Source organism: Poecilia reticulata, linkage group LG10, assembly GCF_000633615.1.
Source record: "Poecilia reticulata strain Guanapo linkage group LG10, Guppy_female_1.0+MT, whole genome shotgun sequence".
In the NCBI taxonomy this organism is placed as follows: domain Eukaryota; kingdom Metazoa; phylum Chordata; class Actinopteri; order Cyprinodontiformes; family Poeciliidae; genus Poecilia; species Poecilia reticulata.
In genome coordinates this window covers 30,706,087-30,729,721 of record NC_024340.1, presented here as the reverse complement: position 1 = coordinate 30,729,721, position 23,635 = coordinate 30,706,087, and the positions used below count along the sequence as shown (strand labels likewise).

Below are 23,635 nucleotides of genomic sequence, written 5' to 3'. Positions count from 1 at the left end.
CTTCTATGAGCTCTGAAATAAATCCTACTGAACATGTGGAAGGAGTTGAAACAACCTTCAAACCTGACACAAGTGGAGCAGTTTTCCCATAAGGAGGTGGACAAAACACCTGTGGACAGGTGAAGAAGTCTCATTGGCAGTTCTATTCATTTCATGCTTATTTGTGCAGCACATTTCAGTAAAAAGGCAGTTTGAAGAGCTTTACATCATAAAAACATCATACAGTCACCAACTGTGAAACAAACGATAAACATTTCGTCAAACGCCATCATTAAAACCTTTGAGACGCATCAACATGTCGATGTTTCATGTCAGTTAGTGAAATGTGACGTAACAGGACCACCATCTCTGTCATGGCCTGTTTCGGTAGTTTTTGGGGGGGTTTTTTGTAAGGTTTTGTTGAACCAAAATTCAAAAGCAATGTCTGGTATTCTTCAGTTCATTTTCAGTTCATTTTAAAGAATTCTTACTTTTGTCCATTTCATTGGCCATTGTTGGCATTGCATTCATTAACAGAGGGGCGCCAACAATCAATTTTGTCCTTGTATATATATGTATGTATATGTAGTAGCAATGGTATTTTCCTATTGTTGCATCTTTTGCATTACTTGCGCCACCCAGCACTTATGAGTCATTCATTCTCTGCTTGTGTTAAATGCCACCCGTGCTAAGAGAGGCTGTATGAAGTCATCAGCAGACTGAAGAGCTACTGTACCACAGAGATGTTGTTCAAGGAGGGAAGAAAAGTTGGCAGAATCTTAGCGTTGTGTCACTGGAAAGGTTTTGCAAGTGGGAGAAGGACGAATGAGGGATGGTAGGGAGGGAGGGATTAGGAGGTGGATGCCTTGGAGAGACTCACAAAGAGAGCGGAGCAATGAATAAAGAGGAAGACAGAGATAAAAAGAAAGGTTAAAGGGAGTGGAGGAAGGTAAAATAGACTTGTGAGTGTGCAGGAGAGAGAACGCTGGCGTTGATAGAGGAGGTGAAAGACATTTTCTCTGGCTCCAGGCCCAGCTGGTGTCTACAGCGGACCGCTGCGGGTGTCAGATCTTTATTCCAACCCTGGAGACAGCTGGAGGTGTCAACACTGTTCTGGCCACAGTTATACTCTTGAACTGAGCCGTGTGTTTGTGCACGCAGAAGCCCCACTGTCACAACAAGCTGATATCATGTTGACACAGGGTCTCCCTCATCTTGTGACTCATAGAAGAATATTCCCAAATCTGTGGTTTGATTTGTTACTTTGCTACCTCATGACTTCAGAATAAAACATGTTTTTAACTTCAATATGAACACTTGAAAACCAAGAGTTGATTTTTGGAGTGTGTAATAAAGCATGACAGGACCCTCAAGAAAAGTTATGGAGGGACTTTCATGGCCCATTTACATTGAAACAATCACTCAGTACCGGGGTTTCAAATTCTCAAGAGCCACAGAAAGACATTCAAGGGGTTAACCCTTAACTACAAATCAAACTGGTAGGAAGGCATTTTATTCTTCTATTAATATGTTCCAGAAAAGATGGAGCTCTGACTGTCTCTGTGTCTGTCTCTGAAAGTTGCTCTTGAATAATTCTGCCAAAAGGTCAAAGTTTGGAAATATAAAGGGATCCATCTTCTAGATTCACTTTTTTTTTTAGTTTTTTCCACAAAGGCTGAACATCAGTGAGATCCACAGCAGAGACCTGGAGGCTGTGGTGTGTATGGGAAACACACATTCCTGAGTAATAAGGTTAGTTCTGGTCCGATAGGTGAGTGAGAATGAAATGAGGGTCTCTACAGAAATCCAGTGACATAAAATGCAACACCAGACTGAAATGATTTAAAATTGAAATTGAAATTGTTGAATGGTTGAATTTTAACAGATAAGACACTGATTTATTTTAGGTGAGCACCAGGCAGGTGAAAACAGGCAAATGTTGCTGAACTTGAAGTTCATCACACACTCAGGAGGAAAGTAATGATGCAGCTCAAATTTAAGTTAGTCAGATTCATCTGATTATTTATAAATGATGACTTTGCATATATAGTGGTTTCAAAAAGCTGTGGTGACATAAACTATTTATTTATCTTTATCTTGTAAGTTAGTACTGTCCTGTTTAGGAAGGTGTGACCAAAAGGATTTTAGTATCAGAAACGTGAGCTGCTATGAAAAACAATGTAAAGGGCTTGAAGTGATTGAGCTGTTTCATATTCTTAAGGTTTGTATGCTTGTTTTTTTACATGATTTTTTAAGGAAATAGCTGTGGAATGTTTTCAGTATTGTTGAATAAAATCCAAGCTAGCAGATGTGTTTATGGGAAATGGGATTCCTAATAAATATGTGGCATAATGTTATTGAATTAGTAAGGACTTAGGACCTGATACCATATTAAGCCTTGTCTTTTCCAGTTCACTGCTTTTGATTGCAACATATTAAAGTCCCACATGATATACTTGCGTACCTGCCTTCACTTTTCATCACCTCCACTGCGGCAGTGGCGAGGGGTTGACAATGAATAATAAATGAGTCTGAATTTTCTGATGGAATTTCCATTTGCTCTGTGAACAATTTTCAGGAATAGGATTTAGACTTAATCTCACACGGTGGCCCCTCCAACAGTTGCTGTTTGTAGCACAGATTAATGGCGAGATCTCCATCTCTTCCGTGGCATGATGTGATATTTGCTGCCATTTAAAGACACTTATTAGTCTGCGGACTCAAATCTCAAATCTTCACGGTGAATTAAAGCAGCTACGCCTGGAATAAGGAAAAGCAAAGCAGCAAATCTGCAAATGCACATCTTTAATGCACTGCAAATAAACCCAAACAATATTTCTTTATAAGTATAAATCATAAGATGATTGTGGATCCAGTTGAAGGATACGTAGCTTTAACTTTACTCCTGGCAGTGAAAGGCGTCGTAATGAAACAATCAGTGGAATTCAGAGGCCATTTTGTTAACTAATCCAACTGTAAGGAATGAATAGATGAACCAGTTAACAGTTAATATACTGGCCTCATCGTCTGGCCTACAGATCCCCTGACCTGTGGAGTAGAAATCCAACAACTACAAAAAAACTGACTCTTCCAACTGAGTCTGCAGGGATGAATTAGTACCTTTATGTACCAGCTTGCAGAGATGAAAATTGCTGAACTCGTATCTATTTTGGAGAAGAAAAAAAAAGTACATTTAAAGGATTTGTTTCAACTGAGATATTGTTTATTTAACAGCTATAATAGTGTGGCATCATTTTATATAGACACAACAACAAATCAATGTTGACAGAATGACAGCACTGATGGAAAACTGCAACAATGCTGTTATTAATTTAATCCATAAAAGTAGATCAACTGTAGTTGATCAGATTTCTGCATCTGATCAACTGTAGTTCAAAATCTGAATGAGTTAGACTGGGAAACACAAACTGATCATTTTAAAAACTGTTTGTGATTAACAAAAAAATATTCTGTTTTTTAAATAAAAGCATCAACAACAAATGTTTATAATGCAGCGATTTTTGGCATTACACAAACATCAAAATTACAGTTTATGAACTGATCAAACCTGACTTGATTATTTTATACTAATTACAGATTTGTTAAAAGTTTGTTAACTTTTTTACATGTTTATGTGTAAAAAGAAAAAAGTGCATTCCTTCTTCCCCCGAAATGCAGATAAAATCATTTCTGATCCAGTCTTGTGTATCTTCTCCTCTCACACACTGGATGCATCATTACACACCTGATATGTAACCCAAGCAAAAAAAGATAATTCATTTTTTATCTTTGGATTTTTGTAAATAATCATGAACGATTGTTAAAGCTCATCAAGAGGTCTTTAAGTCTTGTGCAAGCGTGTGTTGTGTTTGTCTGATATTTTAAAATGCTAAAGATCCTCAAAACTTTAATCGTCCCTAGTAATTAAACCCACTGATGAAGAAACTTATTTTTCTATGTTTTTGTCACAATGGTCTTAAAAAGGCCTTTAAGAGCCTTAAATTTGAGTGAAACTTGCAGAAACCTTGATGTGGAGCCTTAGTGGCCACCATCAACAGGAAACAGAAACAATAATACAGATTTTATTTTCTACTTTCTTTTCCTCTTCCTACAGCGTTGCGTCTGATTGTAACTGCTCCTTTAGATGAAAGCAGAGGTTAAATGTAAAGTCACTCACATGGCACATCGCTCCTTTCTCCCCAACATAGCTCGTAATCCGACGCCTGGATGCCCCCTCTCCATCGCTCATTACCCAGCATTCCTCAGGGCTGCATGCTGAGGGTGTGGCAGAGCGACTGGAGTGAGGTTGGCGCAAGGCCAGGTGACAGCGATTGATCAAAGTATGACTGATGGCTACAGCTGATGCATCAGATCTGCTTCACTTCCCACCTTGTAAAAGAGCTTTGTGTTGCCTGAGGGTGTAGATGAGGAGGAAGAGGATATTGGTGAAGAGGTCAAGTGAAACTCCATTGAAGACTTTTGCTCCCTTGTGTTTTAAGATGTTTTTATATGTACAGTGTTGGCGTGTTTATACCCACTGCTGCTGAAATGCTAAACCAAAGCATATATGTTGTCTCCATGGCAACGTCTCATCATGTTTTATTGCCGCAGAACTATTAACTATTTAAGAAATGTAAAGTAATTCTAACCTTTACACACCTATAGTACGGCAGTCGTCTCTCTCTTTTTGACATTTATCTTCATCGTGACCTTTATGGGTTAAGACAAAAAGTAATCAACCAGACGTGGATGCATTTACAGATTTATTTGTTTTAATAAGAATCATCAACAGGTCAAAATTTAAATTTGTGTTTCATTTCCAGACCTAAAAGATATCAGTTAACAAGTAGTAGCAAAAAACCAAACCCTGTAGCTCACTGTAGCAGTAGGATGGCGTGTGAAAGTATTCACACAAATCAAGTATTGTTTTCATTATTACTTAAAATTTAATATTTAAAATGGGTGCATATATATATATATATAATGTGAATAAAAGTTTTAAAGCAATATCCCAAGCAACAAGGTTTTTAGCATTGTACTCCACATATCTACATTTTCATGGAAGAGCAGTGAAAAGAAAGACGCCAAAACGTCCAGTTTGTAGTTTCCTTCAAGTTCATGGAATAAGATCCTTAGATCAGGTGAAGCAAAAGTTGAACTTTTTGGTCAGAAGACATTTCTTTAAAAAGTTAACAGAAAATTGGACTTTGCTAAAAAAAAAAAAAAAAAAGTAAAAAAGCAGTCAGTTTTACTTTTGTAAGATATCAACATATGATGTTTTTGTGCAGCCTTTAGACATTTTACCAATGGTATTAAATATGTATTAAATAAAAAATATACTTTTATGCATTGCATTCACTTAAAATATTTGTTTTATTTAATTCAAACACACATTTGGTTGCTTCGCTCTAAAAGCGTCTGAGTTTAGGATGCAGAAATAACTGGACGGATACATAATTGGGTGTGAGGAGAGAAATCAGCAGGTGTTCATTAAGTGAAGCTAAAAGGAAATAGGAAAAGCTTCTTTTTTATTGTTTAATATTATTTGTGGTTTTTTTACACAGGGAAAAGCATTTCTGAGTTGTTGCGAAGTTTGATCATATAGATTATATATCTGATTATAAAAATGTTAACCAGTAATGTTTTTGGCGTAATTAGCCGCATGTCTTCTGTGTGTTGCTGGTTTAATAGGGATCAGTCCACAGAAATGCTCTCTTGGTGTGTTTTCCTCTACATGGCCATGGAGCAGTTATGGAGCAGGAACTGATCGATTTGTTTCCCACTAAAGATCCTTGAATTTGAGTGGGTTTTGGTGACAAAGCCTTGGTTCTGTTAATATTGCCCCCCAATGACCTGGTGGTATTCGAACTGCCCCCTGAGGTCCACTGATCAGAATGCTCTGTGTTATCAGAACGAGCGCCGTGGAAGGGGTTAAGACTTGGTTGGTCTTCAAGGGCCAAGCCTCTACATCCTACCGGATCAGTACAGTTCTCTTTGCAAGGATCATCGACACGCAACCTGGCAACCTCTGCTGGTCTCAAACCAGTGGGAAATATCTATCAGTCATTATTTGAAGTCCGCCTCCCAAGGGCAGCAGATCCTCTAAACATTTCATCTTCTTGGTAAACGTGACAATCCTTTAAAACGTCCGTTTTCAGCCGTTCTCTGGAGTTTTTTCTCAGTTGTTTGGAAATGGCTCCAACTTCGATTTAAAAGTTACTCTCAATTTTATGTAGTTTTACCCAAAATTTAGTTTTACATAAAAACATTAAAGGTTTAGCAGAGACATTATGCGCTGATGGCTGTGTGCAAGAAGGGTCTCCTGTAGAGGTCTGTATTACAGCAGTTCTGAAGAAGCCTCTGACTGAAGCGATCTGTTGTTTTAAAGTTGTCTCAAGAAGAGAATGATCAGGATTGTACATAATTTCTAATTTTTATGAAGAATCCATCTTTGCGTCGTTGTCTCCAGAGGTTCAACAGCCAGAACCAGAACAGAACCAGAACAGAACCAGGCTTCTTTGGTCCCTGGCTCCACCTGAGTCTTCTGGAGTTTCTGACAATCACACAACATGAACCTCACAGTGCTGCATGCTTTGTCCAGGTGACGGAGGATTTGTTGAAGCAGCTGTGTGATGGCGTCTCCACAGTGATGATCAAACTGTAGGGCATCCTGAAATGTGAATAACAAATCCTTCACTACATTACATGCATAATGTTTTAGATACTTTAACTCTGTCAAAGTTGCACATTTAACAGTCTGGAAGCTGCAGAGTCTCACAGAAATGCAATGTGAGCAAGTCACTCTGATTAGGTTTTGTAATTACATCCTGCTTGCACTATATTTGTAAAAATGGAATTTGAAAAATATGAAACAAAAGTAAAAAAGAAACTCGGCATGCAAAATGAAGTCATGTTTTACACCAGAGGAGCTTCAACACGATCCATCAAATCAGCCGTTATCTGTCATATAAGAAATTCTTTGGTTCGATTCCCATAATTCTCTTTTTTCTCTCTCTCCATGAACTTTTCCCCCCAATTAATACCTCATGCATTTTGATTGCAAAAGTATTCCAGCTCCAGGAAGCCTGAGGATCAGGAACATTTCTCATGTCCAAAGTTTAAAATTGAAGAATCTCATTAATTGAACACAAGCATGTTTCTATTGTATCATCCTTGGCAATGAATTCCCTGTAAAAGTTTAACAAGGGGATCATTCATCCATACTTTAGAAACTAAATCACAGCACAACTCTTTGTGATACTTAAAACGTGTTAATCTCCCACTTCAGGGCGAAGGCATGTGTAGCTGAGGGTGGTGGGAGAAAAATCGTTTGAAAAGATATGGAGCAAGATTTAAACTCTTCTGATCACATCTATCAACACGGGTGGCTTGCAAGTCGGTGCAAATGTGTTTCATGTTAACTAAACACAGTTCGTGACAGCCCAGCAATTAATGAAAACATTTGAAAGAGCGGGGAAATGCTCCTGGGTTGGTGTGGCCTTGGCTGACGCGCCACATGCGCTGCAGTCCAGCGGCCGCTTGTCGCAGCCTCGGTGTCAGCATGCAGGCTGGCCTTCCTCCCAGGCAGCGGGACCAGATGCAACGCTGAACTCATCATTAACACATGCATCACATAGAAGCAGCCGCCACACAAACGGCCCTTTCATGATCAGGTTATTGCGCTGTCTCATTCTGGAGGGTGGCAAGAATTTCAGTTCAAAGGGCTGAAAGTGAAGGTGTCTGATTTCTGGTCCAGTTCGAGGTTTGGCAGAATCAGACTCTCTGTTGCAGCCATGTGTCATAAAAAGATAATTAACCAATACACAGATGTTAAAGATGTTAGTTCAGCATTAGTTGTTTTATTAATGTATTTTAATCTCTTTATTTTTTATTTGGGTGGACTAATAAAATGAAAAACAATCAGTCAGTTTTTAAAGCAACAAATGGCTTCTCAAGTTTATCTATCTATCTATCTATCTATCTATCTATCTATCTATCTATCTATCTATCTATCTATCTATCTATCTATCTATCTATCTATCTATCTATCTATNTATCTATCTATCTATCTATCTATCTATCTATCTATCTATCTATCTATCTATCTATCTATCTATCTATCTATCTATCTATCTATCTATCTATCTATGTGTGCTTTAATTGTATTAAAACGTGGTGGAATCATCTCTTGAAGTGTGTTTCTTTTCCATTGGTTCATCACAGTGGAAACTCTTGTGTGACATTCGCAGCATGCCAGAGGTCAGCAGCGTCACACCAGAACAAGCTGGCATGTCCGTCAAAGGACGTACTTGGAAACAATCTTAAGTATTATTTACGAGTCTGGCAACTGTCTTTTCAATGAACAATGACATCACCTAAGCTTAGCCCATTAAGCATTTATTTGCAGCAATGTGGCACCTCACACATCAAGCTGTCCGCCTTATATTCCCTGTGCCACAAGCAGCCCGCAGTTAATTACATGATCTGACGGTCACCGAAGAAGGGCCGGCCTGGCTGCTCACTGCAGGATGAACCATTTTGTTGAGATAGCTCATCCCTACCGCCACCGAAAGCAACAGCTGCTGTGCCCTTGAGCAAAGAGTTAACTAACATCAACTAAAACGTGGCTGCTATGTAGAAATGCACATTTTTATACTAAAGTACTAAAGGCGCTCCAAAGAACTTTTTCAAAAGCAAATGTTTTACTTACCTTTTTTATATGAAGTTAAACGCCGGAGACAGAAGACTTCAGAAAACTTACTAAATTACTACACACATCAGAGTGGAATTAGTTTTATGTTTAAGGTTGTTAAACTGCAGCACATCAGATTCATGTGGAGTCATGTAAAATACTGCTCATGTAAACCCCACCAGGAGGAACAACAGATTTGGTATTTAGGTGTAAATTTTGATAAATTAATCACATCTTAACTGTACCACAATTAATCACATTTTATTTCTGACGGGAACCTTTGTATTCATTCGTTTCTGGTACGGCCATAAATCTGAAGGATGAGCAACTTCTGCAAACAACAGCGATGGAACAGCGAGGAAATCGCTTCTCTCGTGCCACTGGGGGTTAATTTCTGCTTCAAAAACCGATCTGATGCCACGCTGGAAAAAACTCTCGCTGTGTTTAAGTTGTGCTAACATGAATTAGCCCATCAGTGAAGTTATACAAGCCTAGAATAGCATCTCAGTGCTGAACATGTAGCAGCTAACGCTAATGTCAGCGTCCACAGTTCACTTTTCTAAAGAAGCTGCATGAATGATCAGCGTTTCTGAAACCTTTGAAGCTGAATGGCTATAAAAGCATTTTGTAACAATCTAATGTTTAAAGAACTTGAATAAGAGACTAGAAACAATAAATACCTTTATTGCTGAGCTCATACGTCTAGTTATTCAATACATTTTGAATTGAAAATGTTGATGTTGTTGCACATCCACTCCTGCACATTTCAAACGGTACCATGAATTTAATAATGCACATTCCTGAGGGATTACTAACTAAAACTAAGTATTTAACAGAGCATGTGGGCGTGGCTCGGCCTCAACTTCTGATTTAAACAGGAACTACTTAAGGAAACAGGATATGATGTGTTTTACTTGTGTTACACTTTTTTAATCCTATCGATTTGAATCCGTCTCAAATAACAGAAGTCACTGTTTAATTTACAGCTTTAATTTTGAATTGCATTTTTAGCCAATCCTTCACTACCAAACAGCCAGTTTGTGTGATTCTGAGACAGAGGCTTGGGTTTCCTACACCTTTTTGGTTCCCTGAATGCAGCAAAATGTGATTTTAAAGCTCTGTAGGGATCATATATGAGGGAAGGATCTTAAAACCTGCAGTCACAGCCTGAAGAACCTCAGAGGTGTCACGGCTGCTCATGTCTGCTGCAGTTTTGATTGTTTTCAGTATTTTTCTTTGAGGCCATTGAAAAGTGATGCAATCAACCTCCTTTAATCTTTTTAATTAATCCTTTCTAATTAAATCAAGTGTTTCTTTGATCTTTGAATATGAGCAGGCATACGCTTTGATTAATTGTTACCCAACAGGGTAATGCCACTCTCCGTTATGAAAAGAAGTAACCCTGGAGCTCTTTCTGTTAGACAGACAAGAACAAACATGATTTCTGTTCAACTGAACCTGGAAGTTCACGGACAGGTGCTTTTCAGGAGCACTGTGGGCTATTATTACCGTTACTGTGCCAAATTACAGAACATCTGCTTCTATTGAGGAGTTGGTGCTGTTGTCTTTTCAGCCATTTAGTGAATAAAACCTTATTATTTTCTTTCTTGTAAAAAAAAACATCTGCTGAAATGATGACAGCCCTGAAGCTACAGGGTTTTGTTGATGTGGGGTCTGAAGTCTGAAAGCCTTTTTCTGCACAGTAAAACTTCTCCTACCAGTCATTGAAACACTAAAGAGTTCAGTCACCCTGCTCTGCCTGACTGTTTATCCACGTTTTCTTTTGTAGTGATTCATTTTAGATATTGTTTAAATGAATATTTCTGTCAATATGTAAACTTGTGTGATAGTAGTCACAACTAAACACCTGCAAAATGTTTGCCTTAATTTCTTCACGTCTTCATAAAGCTCCTCCGGTTCTGTAATCCAGCGTCAGTTGTTCCTTAAAGGCAGCACACAGTCGTTTGCCATTCAAACACATGACTGAACAGTTACTACTCACTGGTGTCTTCCCACATGCCTACAGTATCAAACCTAAATCCCAGTTAACAACCTGCCATGTTTATTTGTGCATGTGCAAGAGACTTCACTGAATATAATAAAATGTCTCTGGCTGCCTGAGAGGAACAACATGGCAAGTTATTGTCAGTGTTCACTGCCAGCGGTTTGCATGTTTGCTATATAAACTGCACTGTGGGTTTTTATAAAAGCTGAAAAAAAAGGTGAGAACAAGGAAAGAAAATCACTTTCAGGATGTTAGACTTTAAATTGTCTGGCTCCGTGTCACAACTTAAAACGGTAACCTATTTTATTGGGGTATTTTGTCATAGATCAGCATAAAGTAGTGCATAATTGTGAAGTAGGAAGCTAAACATTTGCCTTTTCTTTACTGAAAATAATCTGAAAAAAGTGTGGCATGCTTTGATCAGAAATATAGACATACACTGTAAAAAGAAAAGTCATTAAAAAGACATCAAAAGATGGTCAGATACCAACAATAAAATAACATAAAACCAAAAATGTAATATAAATCAAAACATCAAATAATACTTATTTGAGAGATTGAAGTAAACTTTGAATTTTGTAAAAGAAAAAAAAATCTGTGATTTACAATAAAAATATGCATATTTTTAAAAAAAACAAGTAATGTACTAGTAGAAATATCTGGAGACCTTGAATTTTATAGGAGTATTTTGGAAAAACGCAGCTTATTATACCAAGACTGACAGAACTGACAGGGAGTCGGAGCAAAAGTCAACAGAGAACCATCAGAAAGGCTCATGGGAACTCTGGAGAAATCCACAGAGATGTTTGTCTGTGGATAATGAAATTATTTTCTTAATAAGAAATTAATGTTCTCCATACAGTTTGATTACTCTTGAGCTTTTTCATAAAGAATACCCAAGAAGTCCTCCTTTAGATGTCCAGAGCAGGTAGAGAGATATTCCAACAGATTTGCCGCTGCGATTGCAGCAAAGGGCGGTTCTAGAAAATGTAAAAATGTCTTTACACAGATTCCTGTCTACCTATGCTGCTCTCATCATTAGTTCTATTTGGTTCTCCAAACTTTTGATATTAACGTCCAAAAAATATTATTTAAATTGATTGGGGAATGTCCCTACCACAGCAACTTACAACATTACAACACATTTATGCAGACATAAACATATAATTCTTTAAAGATCTGATGAGAATATTTCCTTGTTTTTCTGTAGAATTATTGCATAATTTCCAAAATTTTAAAAATCCAAGTGTTGGACCACAGGTCAAAGGTCAAATGATTTCTGATCCACCATGAGCCAAAATGCATTATTTGCTGTAGCCCATTTGTTTTTTATTGCAAAGCAGCCAAAGCTGCAGCAGATATTCTTGACTTATTTCTATACATTCAGCATTTTGACTGTTTAGTTTTTTCTTCAGTTTCTGAGTTAAAACATGCAGGACCCAAAACCTTCAGGCTCTGTACCGTTTAGAGGCCGCTGGCCCTCACTGTGCTCAGTCCAGAAACTCATTGTGTTTGGGGAAATCAAAGCTGGCAGCAGAGACAAAAATTGTGAATATGTATTCCTTTAATCCCTCTTATCCTGATGTTAGGTCAGGGTGTGTCCCCCGGACTTCCATAGTAGTCTGCAATAAGAAGCTTGAGTAAACACAATCAATGAAAGATACTAGCATATGCACCACAGAGACTTCTGGAGTCCTGGTCCCCTCTCCCTTTTATTGGATGGCTCAACAACATTTCACATTTTTAGGATCACTAAGGTAAAATTCTACCTCAGCAGCCATCATCAGTGATCTGTTTTGGGGAAAAAGCCTGACTTCATGACGGGGTTGCCCTCCCTGTCCCCGTCTGCCTCTCTCCCTCTGTACGGTTTCCTGCATGCTCTCTTACTCCTGGATTACAATCTCTTCATCCATTATTAATGAAGTTAAACTACTAGTGGCATGCTGAATGTGCTGCATGGGAGATTTGTAGCTAATCCAGCGCAAAACAGCCCCAGTCACATAATGAAGGGAAAAAAAGAACAAATGTCAACAGTTTCACACTGGGACTGGATTAGACACCCCCACCCTCCTCATTCACGCACAGCCTCGCTCCCCCTCCCTCCTGCTCCTCCACGCTCACACAGGAAACCCTGCACACACACACACACACACTCAGACACATCCACCATGAAGAAACCTGAGCATCCACACACACCTCCCTCTCTCTTTGGATTAAACCTGAAGCACAGATTTGAGGGAAGAGGCCAAAGAGCTGCAGAGGTCTGCATGAAACCTCCTCCACATGGCCACCAGGATTAACAGCTACACCGTTGTTTCTTGAAATCTGTCACACTTACAGTCTATGAAGTTTGGAAAGTGACACTGAGATGTGCAGCATGGATGGATGTTGACCCAGGCCCGTCTCTGGGGTCACTGCTAGTGTAGCTGTTGCACCGGCTGCGGTGGAAAACTGCATGCAGTGCAGCCAAGCGGTGTGGCTCCGTGAAACGGACAGACGAGCATGAAAGACTGGAACTAATGGCGACACGTGACATGGGACCAGCATCCTGATTACAGATTAGCCACGTCGTACCCACCCTCCCTCCTGCTCGCTTCTGTTGCTTCTTCCATCTTCTTTTAATCCTTGTCGCATCCGCATCAGATTTATCTAATTTCTTGTGCGAGTTTCTAACATCTGTCTCATATTTTTTGTTCAGTCCAACCTTTTTAATCTATTAGCTTTTTTGTAGTTGTCGATTATAAACAGGTAGATCCTCCAAAGATTTGCAAGACTAAGTGCATGGCTATCATCTATGAACAAGACAATTTGACCGGTCAAGGTCATGTTTGCTGATTTGTAGATGATTTTTTATTCAGAAAACCACAGAAAATTTCAAAGAAGTTGGTGCTTATTGATTTTATTATGACAGTACTAAAGGGAAAAAATGTGCATTCAATAATACAGTCGGAGAAAAACATTTGATCACTTTCTGGGTCTGTTTAGTAATTAATGTGTCTGACTGGAGATCCAAAATCACTGCCCTTGTTATGTCTCACATTCATTTTACAATACAAAACAAATTAATTGTAATCAGTTGATCAATTAAACTTTATAAAGCACATTTCTTACAGTCAGGTGAAACAAAATGTTTTACAGGTAAAAAAACAAAGACATTTAATGACTAGAGATCCACAATATAAAGATCAAAATGATGAAAAAGTCATGTGATCAGATAGAGCAATATTTATGGATAGTTAAAAGAATTAAGAATAAAAGAGAGAGAAATCAATTAACATTATAGAGTAGAAACTGTGGGAATGCAAGAAATATGAAATCTAAAGTTCAGGAGATAAGATAAATAAAATGTTTACAAACAGCAAAGTTAAGACTTTACATAGTAAACATAAGTACAGTAAAAACAGCAATGTCACAATAAAAAACGAATAAAGAATCCAGGTGTAGCTAAAACAAGAATGAAATAATAAACTATAAGTGCTAATAACTCGAAGTGAAAGCCAGACTGAATGGATCTGTCTTCATTTGGCTGTTGAACATCTAAACGTCATGAAGGAGGGGCGCCTCAACGCGTGTCTCACTTCTCCCTGCAGGCAGAAGAACCTGAGAAGCCTGGAAGCTCTGGGGACAGACGCAGATTTATAGTTTATTATGTTTTCATAATAGCACTCTCAAAGAAATAGCACCCAAACGCATCTTATAAATCTAAAACATAACTGTGGATTTAAATTTTTTGTTAGACATGATATTTTTTGGATAGTCTGGCAGTTAAGCTACAATGACTTCAGGTCAAACATACGACCTGAATTCTGTTGAACTGGATGCAAACAGAGTTTTAAACCACTGAATCTAACAGTCCCTACAGGTTTAAATGGAAAAAACAGATGTTTTTGTTTCACACGTCCTGTTATGTTTCTATCTGCTATTGGGATTATATGTAGAAAACCAAAACAAGGTGAAAGTGATGTGTGGTTCAAACTCTTTTACCGACAATAATCTGGACAGTCGGTGTGTAGTTGTTTCCAACTCCTTTTATTCTGATACACCTAAATAAACTCCAACAGAATCAAATGTCTGCATCAGAATTTGATCTGATCTTCCTATTATCTGACTGAGAATAGGAAGTGACCTGACCTTAGTGTGCTTTCAAAATAAAAGTATTGAAAGGAAACAGACTTTCATGACAGTTAATGTAAAAACAAGTTTTCTGCATGAAAAAACAGCAGTGATGATGTCTTTTCATGCAAACCGACAATCAGAGAAGCAGCAAAGAGGCCGAAGGTAGCTCAGGAGGAGCTGCAGAGATCATCCACTCAGGTGGAAGTATTTGTTGCCAGGAGAACCTCTGGTCGAAACAACGGCTCAGTTAAAGTTCAGCTGTGGTAGAACTGACACTCTCCGTCCAATCCGACTGAGCTTTAGTTCTGTTGTAAAGAGGAATGGGTCAAATGTTCGGTCTATTGATGCTCACAGCTGGTAGAGGTCTGACTCCAGCAGATTGACCACAGTGTTGGATCAGAGAGCAGTGAAAACAAATACATCCCAGACTTTTCATATTTTCATTTATACAGAACATTGAAAATCACACGTCCTTTTCCTTCTACTGTAGTAGCCAGACAATAACACTTTGTGATGGTCTGCTGCATAAAATCCCAAAGTTTGTCATTTCAAAGTGACAAAATGTGAAAAGATTTAATGGGTGTGAATATTTTTTATGAGGGATTATAGACGGAGGATGAATGTGCAGGAAATCAGAGGCAAATTTTTGGGAAAAATGTATTTCCAGAAACATTCCATATGGTTTCTTTTTTCCTCAAAGCAACATTTCCTAAACTCCTGCATGTATTGATGAAACCAGCTGGATGTGAGGATGTGTGAGAGGAGTTGCTCTGTCTTTTTCTATTAAATATGACCTAAAAGCATTTAACTTTCTCCTACTACCATTACATGACACATACATTTTTTGTTTTAAGATCTCCATTAAGTTTTTGTTTCCTCCTGCGGTGTGAAATCAGTCCTCTGTGTGTCTCTGTGGGTCGTTTCATTCCTCTCCTCATCCTGCTGCTCTGCAGAAGAAGACCAATTAGAAAGGAGCTGATTGTGACCTCTGCGTCCCCCTCAGCTCTGCCGACGGGAGAGTTAGCATGTAGCCGAACTGTTTTACATGTTATCGACGGGCTGAGAGGCATCATAGTCATTTTATCACACCAATTTCATTCTTGGCCGATTTCCCCTTAGGCAGGTTAGTGGCAGCTTCCCATTGATTTTTCATGTAATTGATCAGAGACCTGCTGGAGCAATTTATTGGCCCACTCGCACCTGTGATTAAGGCTGAGGTCGCATGTGTTTATGCATGCACCAGCAGCTGCTTTCCCTGGGAGCGACCTCTGCGCCGTAAAACGCCGCGGTCCTCTGTGTGGAAACGGTCAGCCTAATGGAAGTCGTCCTGGTCTCCGGGACGTTTCCCATCATGTCTGACCAAAGCCATGTCATGTCCAAAGTCAAGAGCAGCGGAGACGGCTGACATAGACCCATCAGGGCTGACAGGCCTCACACAAAAACAGAGCAGAGTTTAAATCAGAGTAATCTGTAATCATCTGAAGCTGCTTCATTCACGGAAGTAAATATGAGAGCGCCCGGGGGGCCTGAGACCACAATGACATCAGCTTTGCATTTCTTTTGGTAGCCATCGATGCGATAATTACAGAAGAAGACAAAGACGAAGAGCTGAGTACTTTTTAAATATACGCCATGTTAGCCGGGCATGTCAGGAGGAGCGAGGCGAGCAAAGGAAGCCGTTTACAGGCCTTACTTACTGCGCTCTAAACCACAAGCTGAGTTGGAGTGCTTAGCGTTGCTGCAGCTCATCTCCCTTTGGTACTGTGACAGAGCTGGAATAGCAAGGATCAGGCATAAAGCCGCTCAACAAGCTCAAGAGCTATCAAAGATCCACCCTTTTAATTTGGTTAATTTACAGGCAGCTTTTTCACTAATAACGTTCTTGGAGTGCTACTTGACAAATGGAAATACACACAGGATGTTTCTGACTTGGAGGAGAAAGTCTCAGCGAATGTTTTGTGTTTTTTTTTAGACATCTGTCTCTTTTTCTAACTCCCTTCCTTCTCCTTGTCATCCTTCACTTCCTTCCTTCTTCCCAACAAGCCGCCCTTTCAGTTAGACTCAACCATAAATGAAACAAAATTTCAGCTCATTATTAGACTTCTACCATATTAGTGGATCTGTTCAAAGCCTTGTGGCTTTGGAAACAACACTTACAACTTTAAGTTTTACGACGTGACCCGCAGAATTTTGGTCAGACTGAACATCGTGAAAATTACATGTGGTTTTAGGCCAAATCTGTGAAAAAAGAGAAAGAGAAAGGAAGAAGCTGTTTTCAGACGCAAAGGCAAACACGGAATAATGAAACCACTTCATGTCTACTAAAGCTTCCTGATGCAATACAATACATGGGATAATGCCATGGGAATATGTGAATTTATTCAAAAATAACTGCTGAAGGAAGAAATTACAGAGGCGTTCCTTTGTGATTTGACTGTAATATGAGTTATCCATGAAGACACGTTCAGGATGCAACGATGGGAGAGGGATACGAGGAGAAACAAACTACCCTGTGAGGAAATTAAATGAGACAAATTCACTCCTGTGTCAGAGTTTATTACTCAAAGCAGCTGCACATTATGGTGATTCAACAAAGAAGAAATGAGACTAAAGTCTGCAATAATTACAGCGATGCATGGGAGTGATTTCAGGCCTTCTGGTTAGAAATCTGCACACATACAGGAGCATCTCAATAAATTACAACTTTACTGTAAAGGTCAAAATGAAATAATAACTACAACAAAATGATTTTAATACAGAATATTATGGCTATGTTAAGGCCTTTGCAATCGTTTACATCCAATTTAAAAGATGTTCAGCAACCACTGAGGGTCATTACAAGCATTCCAGTTGAAAGTTGTGTGGAAGGAAAAAGTCTGGTAGAAAAAGATGAGCAGAGGTTAGTTGCACCGAAACCCGAACCACAGAGAATCTATGGGTTGAAACACCAGAGCCAACAATGCAGGCAAGCTTTTACATTTTTAAATTGTGACTCTAATAAATAAAATATTTTACATTGAGGTGCATTTACAACATCTAAACAGCATAAATGTAATAACAATTTGAACTTTTTGCATGTAAGAAATGGAACCAACTGCTGAGTTTTGTGAATTCAAAGAGAGAAGTTCCTGTTTTTAAAGGAGCCCAGATGAAGCTCGGTTAACGGCTGACTGCCTGGGTAGTCTATCATCTCTCCTCCCTGAAGTGCAGGCTCGCATGCCGTGCTGATATACATAAAAAGCTGCAGAGAGTGTTTTGAAATCCTCTCCAGCGTGTGCAGGAGGAGGGAAAAGTTGAAGTGTCCAAACTGCGCTGACACAGACGGGCTGATGTGCTCGTTAAGAATCAGGAGAGAGCACCAGCGGAGCAGGTCACCCTGCTTCTCACATCACAGCCCCATCAGAAATTCTTTCAAGTGTCCTTCTGCGTCGCCAAAGATGACAACGGCAAATCGATAAGCGCTTGAAATGAAAAGAAGCCGCCGGTTTGCCCCCGAGGCGAAAGATTTCATACCCGCCAGCCTTGTCTGAACTTCAGGCATTCCTCTGCATCTTTCTGCGTGAGAAAGAGGAGGCTGTTCACTCACTTTTTTTCTTCCTCTCTTTGTGTAAGAAGGTAAGAGAAGCACATGCGGCCGAAGCATCAAGCCTCTCCAGACGCTGCGCTCCCCCTTTCTTCTGTACTTGCAGGCGGGGCGTGATGTGGAGAAATCTCTGTGATGCAGGGCTGATGCTTTCTTCTTTTATTTGCATTTTTTCTCATTTGAGCGTGTTTGGTAGGCTTTCCTTGAGAAATTGGTGAAATCCTGACAAACCGGGATGTTTGACATAAAGTGTTTGACATGAATTTGTCCTTATTTCACACTGCAGGTCAGGCTCAGATGACTAGAAAATATTTAAAACAATCCCGACTGGATCTTTTAGTAGTGCAAATACGTTCATTTGACGCAAAATGTTTTTATTCTGTATTTATTCCTACAATTTGTTATTATTATTTAAAAAAAATGTAGTTTATTAAATGTATTTCCAATTACTTGATTTTAATTATAGATTTTTTTATCTTTCTTTTTCCTTTTTGTTCTTTTTTTTGTAGAGGAGGAAGAAACGGCGCGTACGTTTTGCTTCAGTGTCCCCCTTTTGCGTGGAAATTCCCGTGTGGATGAGCGCATTAATTACCGGCTTAATGGGAGTATGACTAAAAATGTAAAAGACGGATTATGTGCCGGGATGGCGGGCTGGTGAGGGGGCGGTGCGGTGCGGTGCGGTGCGGGGGGACTAACGCAGGCCTGCGTCCGGTCTGTTCGCCTCGCTTGAGATGCGGGTGGAACACGCATGCAGTCTGCATCAAACGAAACGGATCCATAAAGAACATTTGCATCCGAGCCAGCTGTTCACTCCGTCCGCACATAAATCCGCAACACGATAGCGCTCTGTCTGGCGCAGAAGGAGGCCACTGCATCTCTATAAAAGCGACGCTCTCAGCTTTTATTTGAAATATTATGTTTTGTGGGTGTATTAAATTAGCTATAAAGGATTTTTTGTGTCTTATCAAATAGTCTTTAATTGAATGGTTGCAGAAATGAGAAAATATCTGAACTGTTTGCGGACAGCTGTGGTTGCGTCTTGTTTATTCTGCGCACAATTTACCAAAGTTACAAATAGTTTGGCCTTTTATTAATAAGAAAACGAGTTATAAAAAGTTCTACACGTCCGTAATGTTTAGATAAAAAGTCGCTTTCATCGCCGCTTCCTTCTTGAAAAGACGCATCAGGATTGCTGGTGAAAGTTGAGAGTTGCCCTCTGCTCTGCGCAAACATACACACCCCTTTGTGAGCGCGCGCACACCCATGCACACAAACACACGAGTTCCCCTCTGAGCTCAAAAGCTGGAAAAATTGCGCCACTCTTGGAGCGTCTTTCAAGGGAGGAAAAAAAAAGTTGAGGAAGACAGAAGAGGACGAGCCAAGGGGAGACTCGGATGAAAGCGCCTCCTTCGCACTTTCTCCGCGCGCTGTAAACAGACACTTATTTATGCGCATAAATGAAACAAACCTAAAGGCAGCGCCGCGTCTCTTTTTTTGGATACGCGCGGCGTGTGGGAGCTCCTCCATGCGACGCTCACGATTACGGACAGAAAGTTCACCGCCGCTGGAGCTCGAGGTTGTCCGAGTTTGAGCCGTGAGCGCGGCTTCTGAGGACGGTGGGATTTATTTCCTCACTTTACAAGAAAACGCCGACGGTTTGGAGACAGAAAAAAAAAATCCCTGTCCCGTCCGGTGACCGCAGCTGGTGAGTACAGGAGGAGCTGGAGCGCTTTGAGTAAAAAAAGAAAAAAAAAAACAGGAGAACCGAAATGTGAGCTAATGCGAGTGAGCGAATTTGTTCCACTTTGTGCGTTTTCTGATGTTTATTTCAAAGCCGTGACTGGAGGAACAGAACTGGGGGATGTGAGGGCACGGTTTGGCGCACAGGTCGGCGGATGATCATGAGGTGTTATTATAGCGGTGATGGGGAGCTGGAACACGGGAGAGCGCAGAGTGAAACATGCAGAGCGATCTTATTTTATTTATACTCAAAAACTACCAAAAGAAGGCAAACAGCGGACATTTAGAATAATTAAATCTTCTATCTCGAGTCTAAAAACATCGACAGGTAAAATTCCGCTTGTTGTGATTTACTAATAAATATTCAGGTGATGTAGGTGGAAATTCATCACTTTTGTTCCTTAAGAGAATAAAATAATAGAAAAATCGAGATGACGCTGATAGTCCCGTGTCTGGACCATATGATGGAGGTTAGTGGGCTCATCCTGCCGGTGATGGCTGCAGCCTCGTGCTCACGCTGTGTTAATTTCACGAGTAAAGCCTGCGTGGGGCGATGCCAGCTTTCTGTCTGCACTGGGCCCGATGCCATGAGACTCACTGATTCACATCAACTGCTGGTGCTGAGAGCAAACGGGCTCCACGGAGTGAGAATGAATGGATGAACGGGATGAAAATAAGTAAAGTGGTGATGGCGATGCTGATGCAGCTATCTTTAAACTGCTCCCACAGGGCAATTTATCCCAAAGAGATATTAAAAAGAAGGGCCTGTGGCGGTTAGGGCATTATTACCCTTTAAATTACTCTAAATTGTATTATTATTATTATTATTATTATTATTATTATTATTATTATTATTATTATTATTATTATTATTATTATTTAGTGCATTTGTATTCATTTTTTTCAAGATTAAATTATTTTTCTCACTTTTCTTTCCACTTTACTTTGTATTTAAAATGTATTTACAATTAATTTAATTTAGATTTTCTTTCTTTTGCGTAGTGTTGTTTCTTTCTGGAAAAAGGAAAGGCTAATTTGTGAAATAATATTTTAAAAAGCAGATCATTTGTGGGAGCATTTATGTGATTTTTGCTGTATTAAAATCTCAGTTTTCTAAATAAAATGAAACCAGGTTTGCCTTCGGAGGCCGCAGAAAAGCCCAGGCTGCTGCGTGTGTAAAATACTGGAGTGATCTCTCATTAAACCTCTGTGATTAGACAACGCGGAGCAGCGAGCAGTAACCTTCCACCTTCCAGCCTGGCCTCCCATTCTTTCATTTTGCTGCTGAAAACTAGAGAAGGGCTTCTGGAGAACTGTCGCGCAGCTACACACCGTGTAAAACTTAACCTCCAATATCTGCATCCTCTGAATAAAAAACAGGGAATATAATAAAAAAAAACGCAGCGAAGATGTAGAGCAGGTGAGGAGGAGAAGTGAGGAAAATGGTTAACAGCATGACTGCATGCAAATTTCCTCCCGCCTCGAATTATCATAAGCAAACAGTGTGAGCCTGGACTAATAAAAACCCATCTGTGTAACTTCATATCGAGGTAGTATGAGGGTTGCGATAATGAATTTTGTAATATCCCACCGACAGACATCTCAATCAGACTCTAATCCCGTGATTTTACCACGGAATCACTCCACTTCCAACTGCAGCAGACAGCAGCAAAACACGCGTGGAGGCTCAGGCAAAACACGACGCGTTTTACCCGCCACAGAAATCAGACAATGCAGTAAAACAATCGGAAATCTGTCGACAGCAAGTGAGGAAGGAGGGCGTCACAATTATTGTCTTAATGCAGCTGTAATTTCTGACACGCTTCAAAAAAAGTTCTATAACAAAATTTTACCAGAAAAACTCATTAGAAGTATTTGACTGACAGACACCACTGATTTTTACCCTCTTAAATTAAATAGCACCATGTCTTTATTTCCTGATTTTTCAAGCTTGATTTTTTTTTATGTTAATTATTTCTCTATTATTTTTTTGGTAAAATTTTAAACTGTTTCAGAGAATTATCTGAAGACATCACTGTTATTATGGGAAACTAAAACATTAAACGTTTTTAGCTTGTAGTCAAACTAACTGAATATTTTGTGTGTATCTAAATTGCAGAACAGTGACCTCACAGCGCCACAATGGAGTCCCACTGCCGCAAACTGGCCACCACCTGCGCACAAATAGGTGAGTCTCCTCAAGTTTATTCATTTAAAAACAGCGAAGAAAAGAGAAAAGTAATCCATTCAGACATTTAATATTACCATCCTCAATTAATTAAACTTCTTAAAAATCACACCGGTTATAATAATAATAATAATAATAATAATAATAATAATAATAATAATAATAATAATAATAATAATTATTATTATTATTATTATTATAATTAATTATTATTATTATTATTATTATTATTATTATTATTATTATTATTAAAAAGGACATTTAGTCATTATCTCAATTCATTCTTATGATCGAGAAACAAACTCCTTCTCTAATTACGTCAACGTGACGTCGATCAAATATTATCTTTTTTTCTGATAAAATGAAAAATAGTGCAGGTAAATATTTTTTTTCTGTCCATTTTATCAGTCTGATAAAAAAATGTGAAGACATATTGGCCTCTCTGTGGGTCATTGTTCTTTGTCTTAGTGCGCCACCTGCTGGTCAGATGCATTTTCTAATTTTACAGCAGGCTGAGTTGATAACGACGTTTGGTTTGAGCGGATAAATAATGTTTAGCCGAATTCATTCTCAACCCTTTGTTTATTTCATTCAATTTTTAATTTTTACAGTTTTGAACGTAAGTAAAATAAATTTTATCCCGTCAACTTTTCAATGTATTCAGTGAATACAGAAACAATTTTCCAAAGAGAAAAATATATATATATTTCAGTAAAATTGAATTATTTCATTGCTCTCTAATTCGATTCGAAACTCACATTCAGCTGTAAAAGAACAAACTATAACTTTGATTGTGCAACTCGGTAAACATCGACGTGGCTGCTGGATTCATCCCTTCATCCAAACCACCGCATATTAGGAATAATATGATTAATAGACGCAGAAACTGTCGAGCAGGAGCTGCAGATCACAGGGAGACGGGCGTCATCTGTGCCGCCCTGTAATATATGCAGCGCTCGGTGGATTGGCTCCTGGGAAAACTAAATGTATAATGAAAGCCTATTCGTGAGCAGGAATACGCTAATGGTGGAATCTGATGTCTTCTTAATCCTATGTAAAAAGCCTTGTCGTCTCCCGCTATATTGACTGAATTGCTAATTAATGGCCCTCTATGGCGGAGGCCTACTGCACGCAGTAATCCGCAGAAGAGAGATAAAGCATTCAGATTGTAGAAATGAAGAGGAAACCGATAATCCACTTCAAGTTTAGTATTACAATATGGCTGGAAGAGGAAAAAATGGCCTCACACTGTTAGCTGTATTATTATTATTATTATTATTATTATTATTATTATTATTATTATTATTATTATTATTATTATTATTTCTGTGA

The 23,635-nt window shown here is 39.1% G+C and overlaps 1 protein-coding gene across 3 annotated transcripts in view; it reads left to right on the top strand.

Annotated features, from left to right (window-relative positions):
* pitx2 (paired-like homeodomain 2) overlaps window positions 1-23,635 on the top strand; it is a 56,476-nt gene that overhangs the window by 26,963 nt on the left and 5,878 nt on the right. The window contains exons 1-2 of one of the 3 annotated variants that reach the window (XM_008421037.2): window positions 18,062-18,407; window positions 22,235-22,303. In XM_008421037.2, coding sequence (XP_008419259.1) covers window positions 22,258-22,303 — 46 coding nt within the window. In that variant the 5' untranslated portion in view covers window positions 18,062-18,407; window positions 22,235-22,257. Of the gene's footprint in view, window positions 1-18,061; window positions 18,408-19,076; window positions 20,081-22,234; window positions 22,304-23,635 lie in introns of those variants that run through there. The other 2 variants (XM_008421036.2, XM_008421038.2) reach the window with 2 other exon arrangements.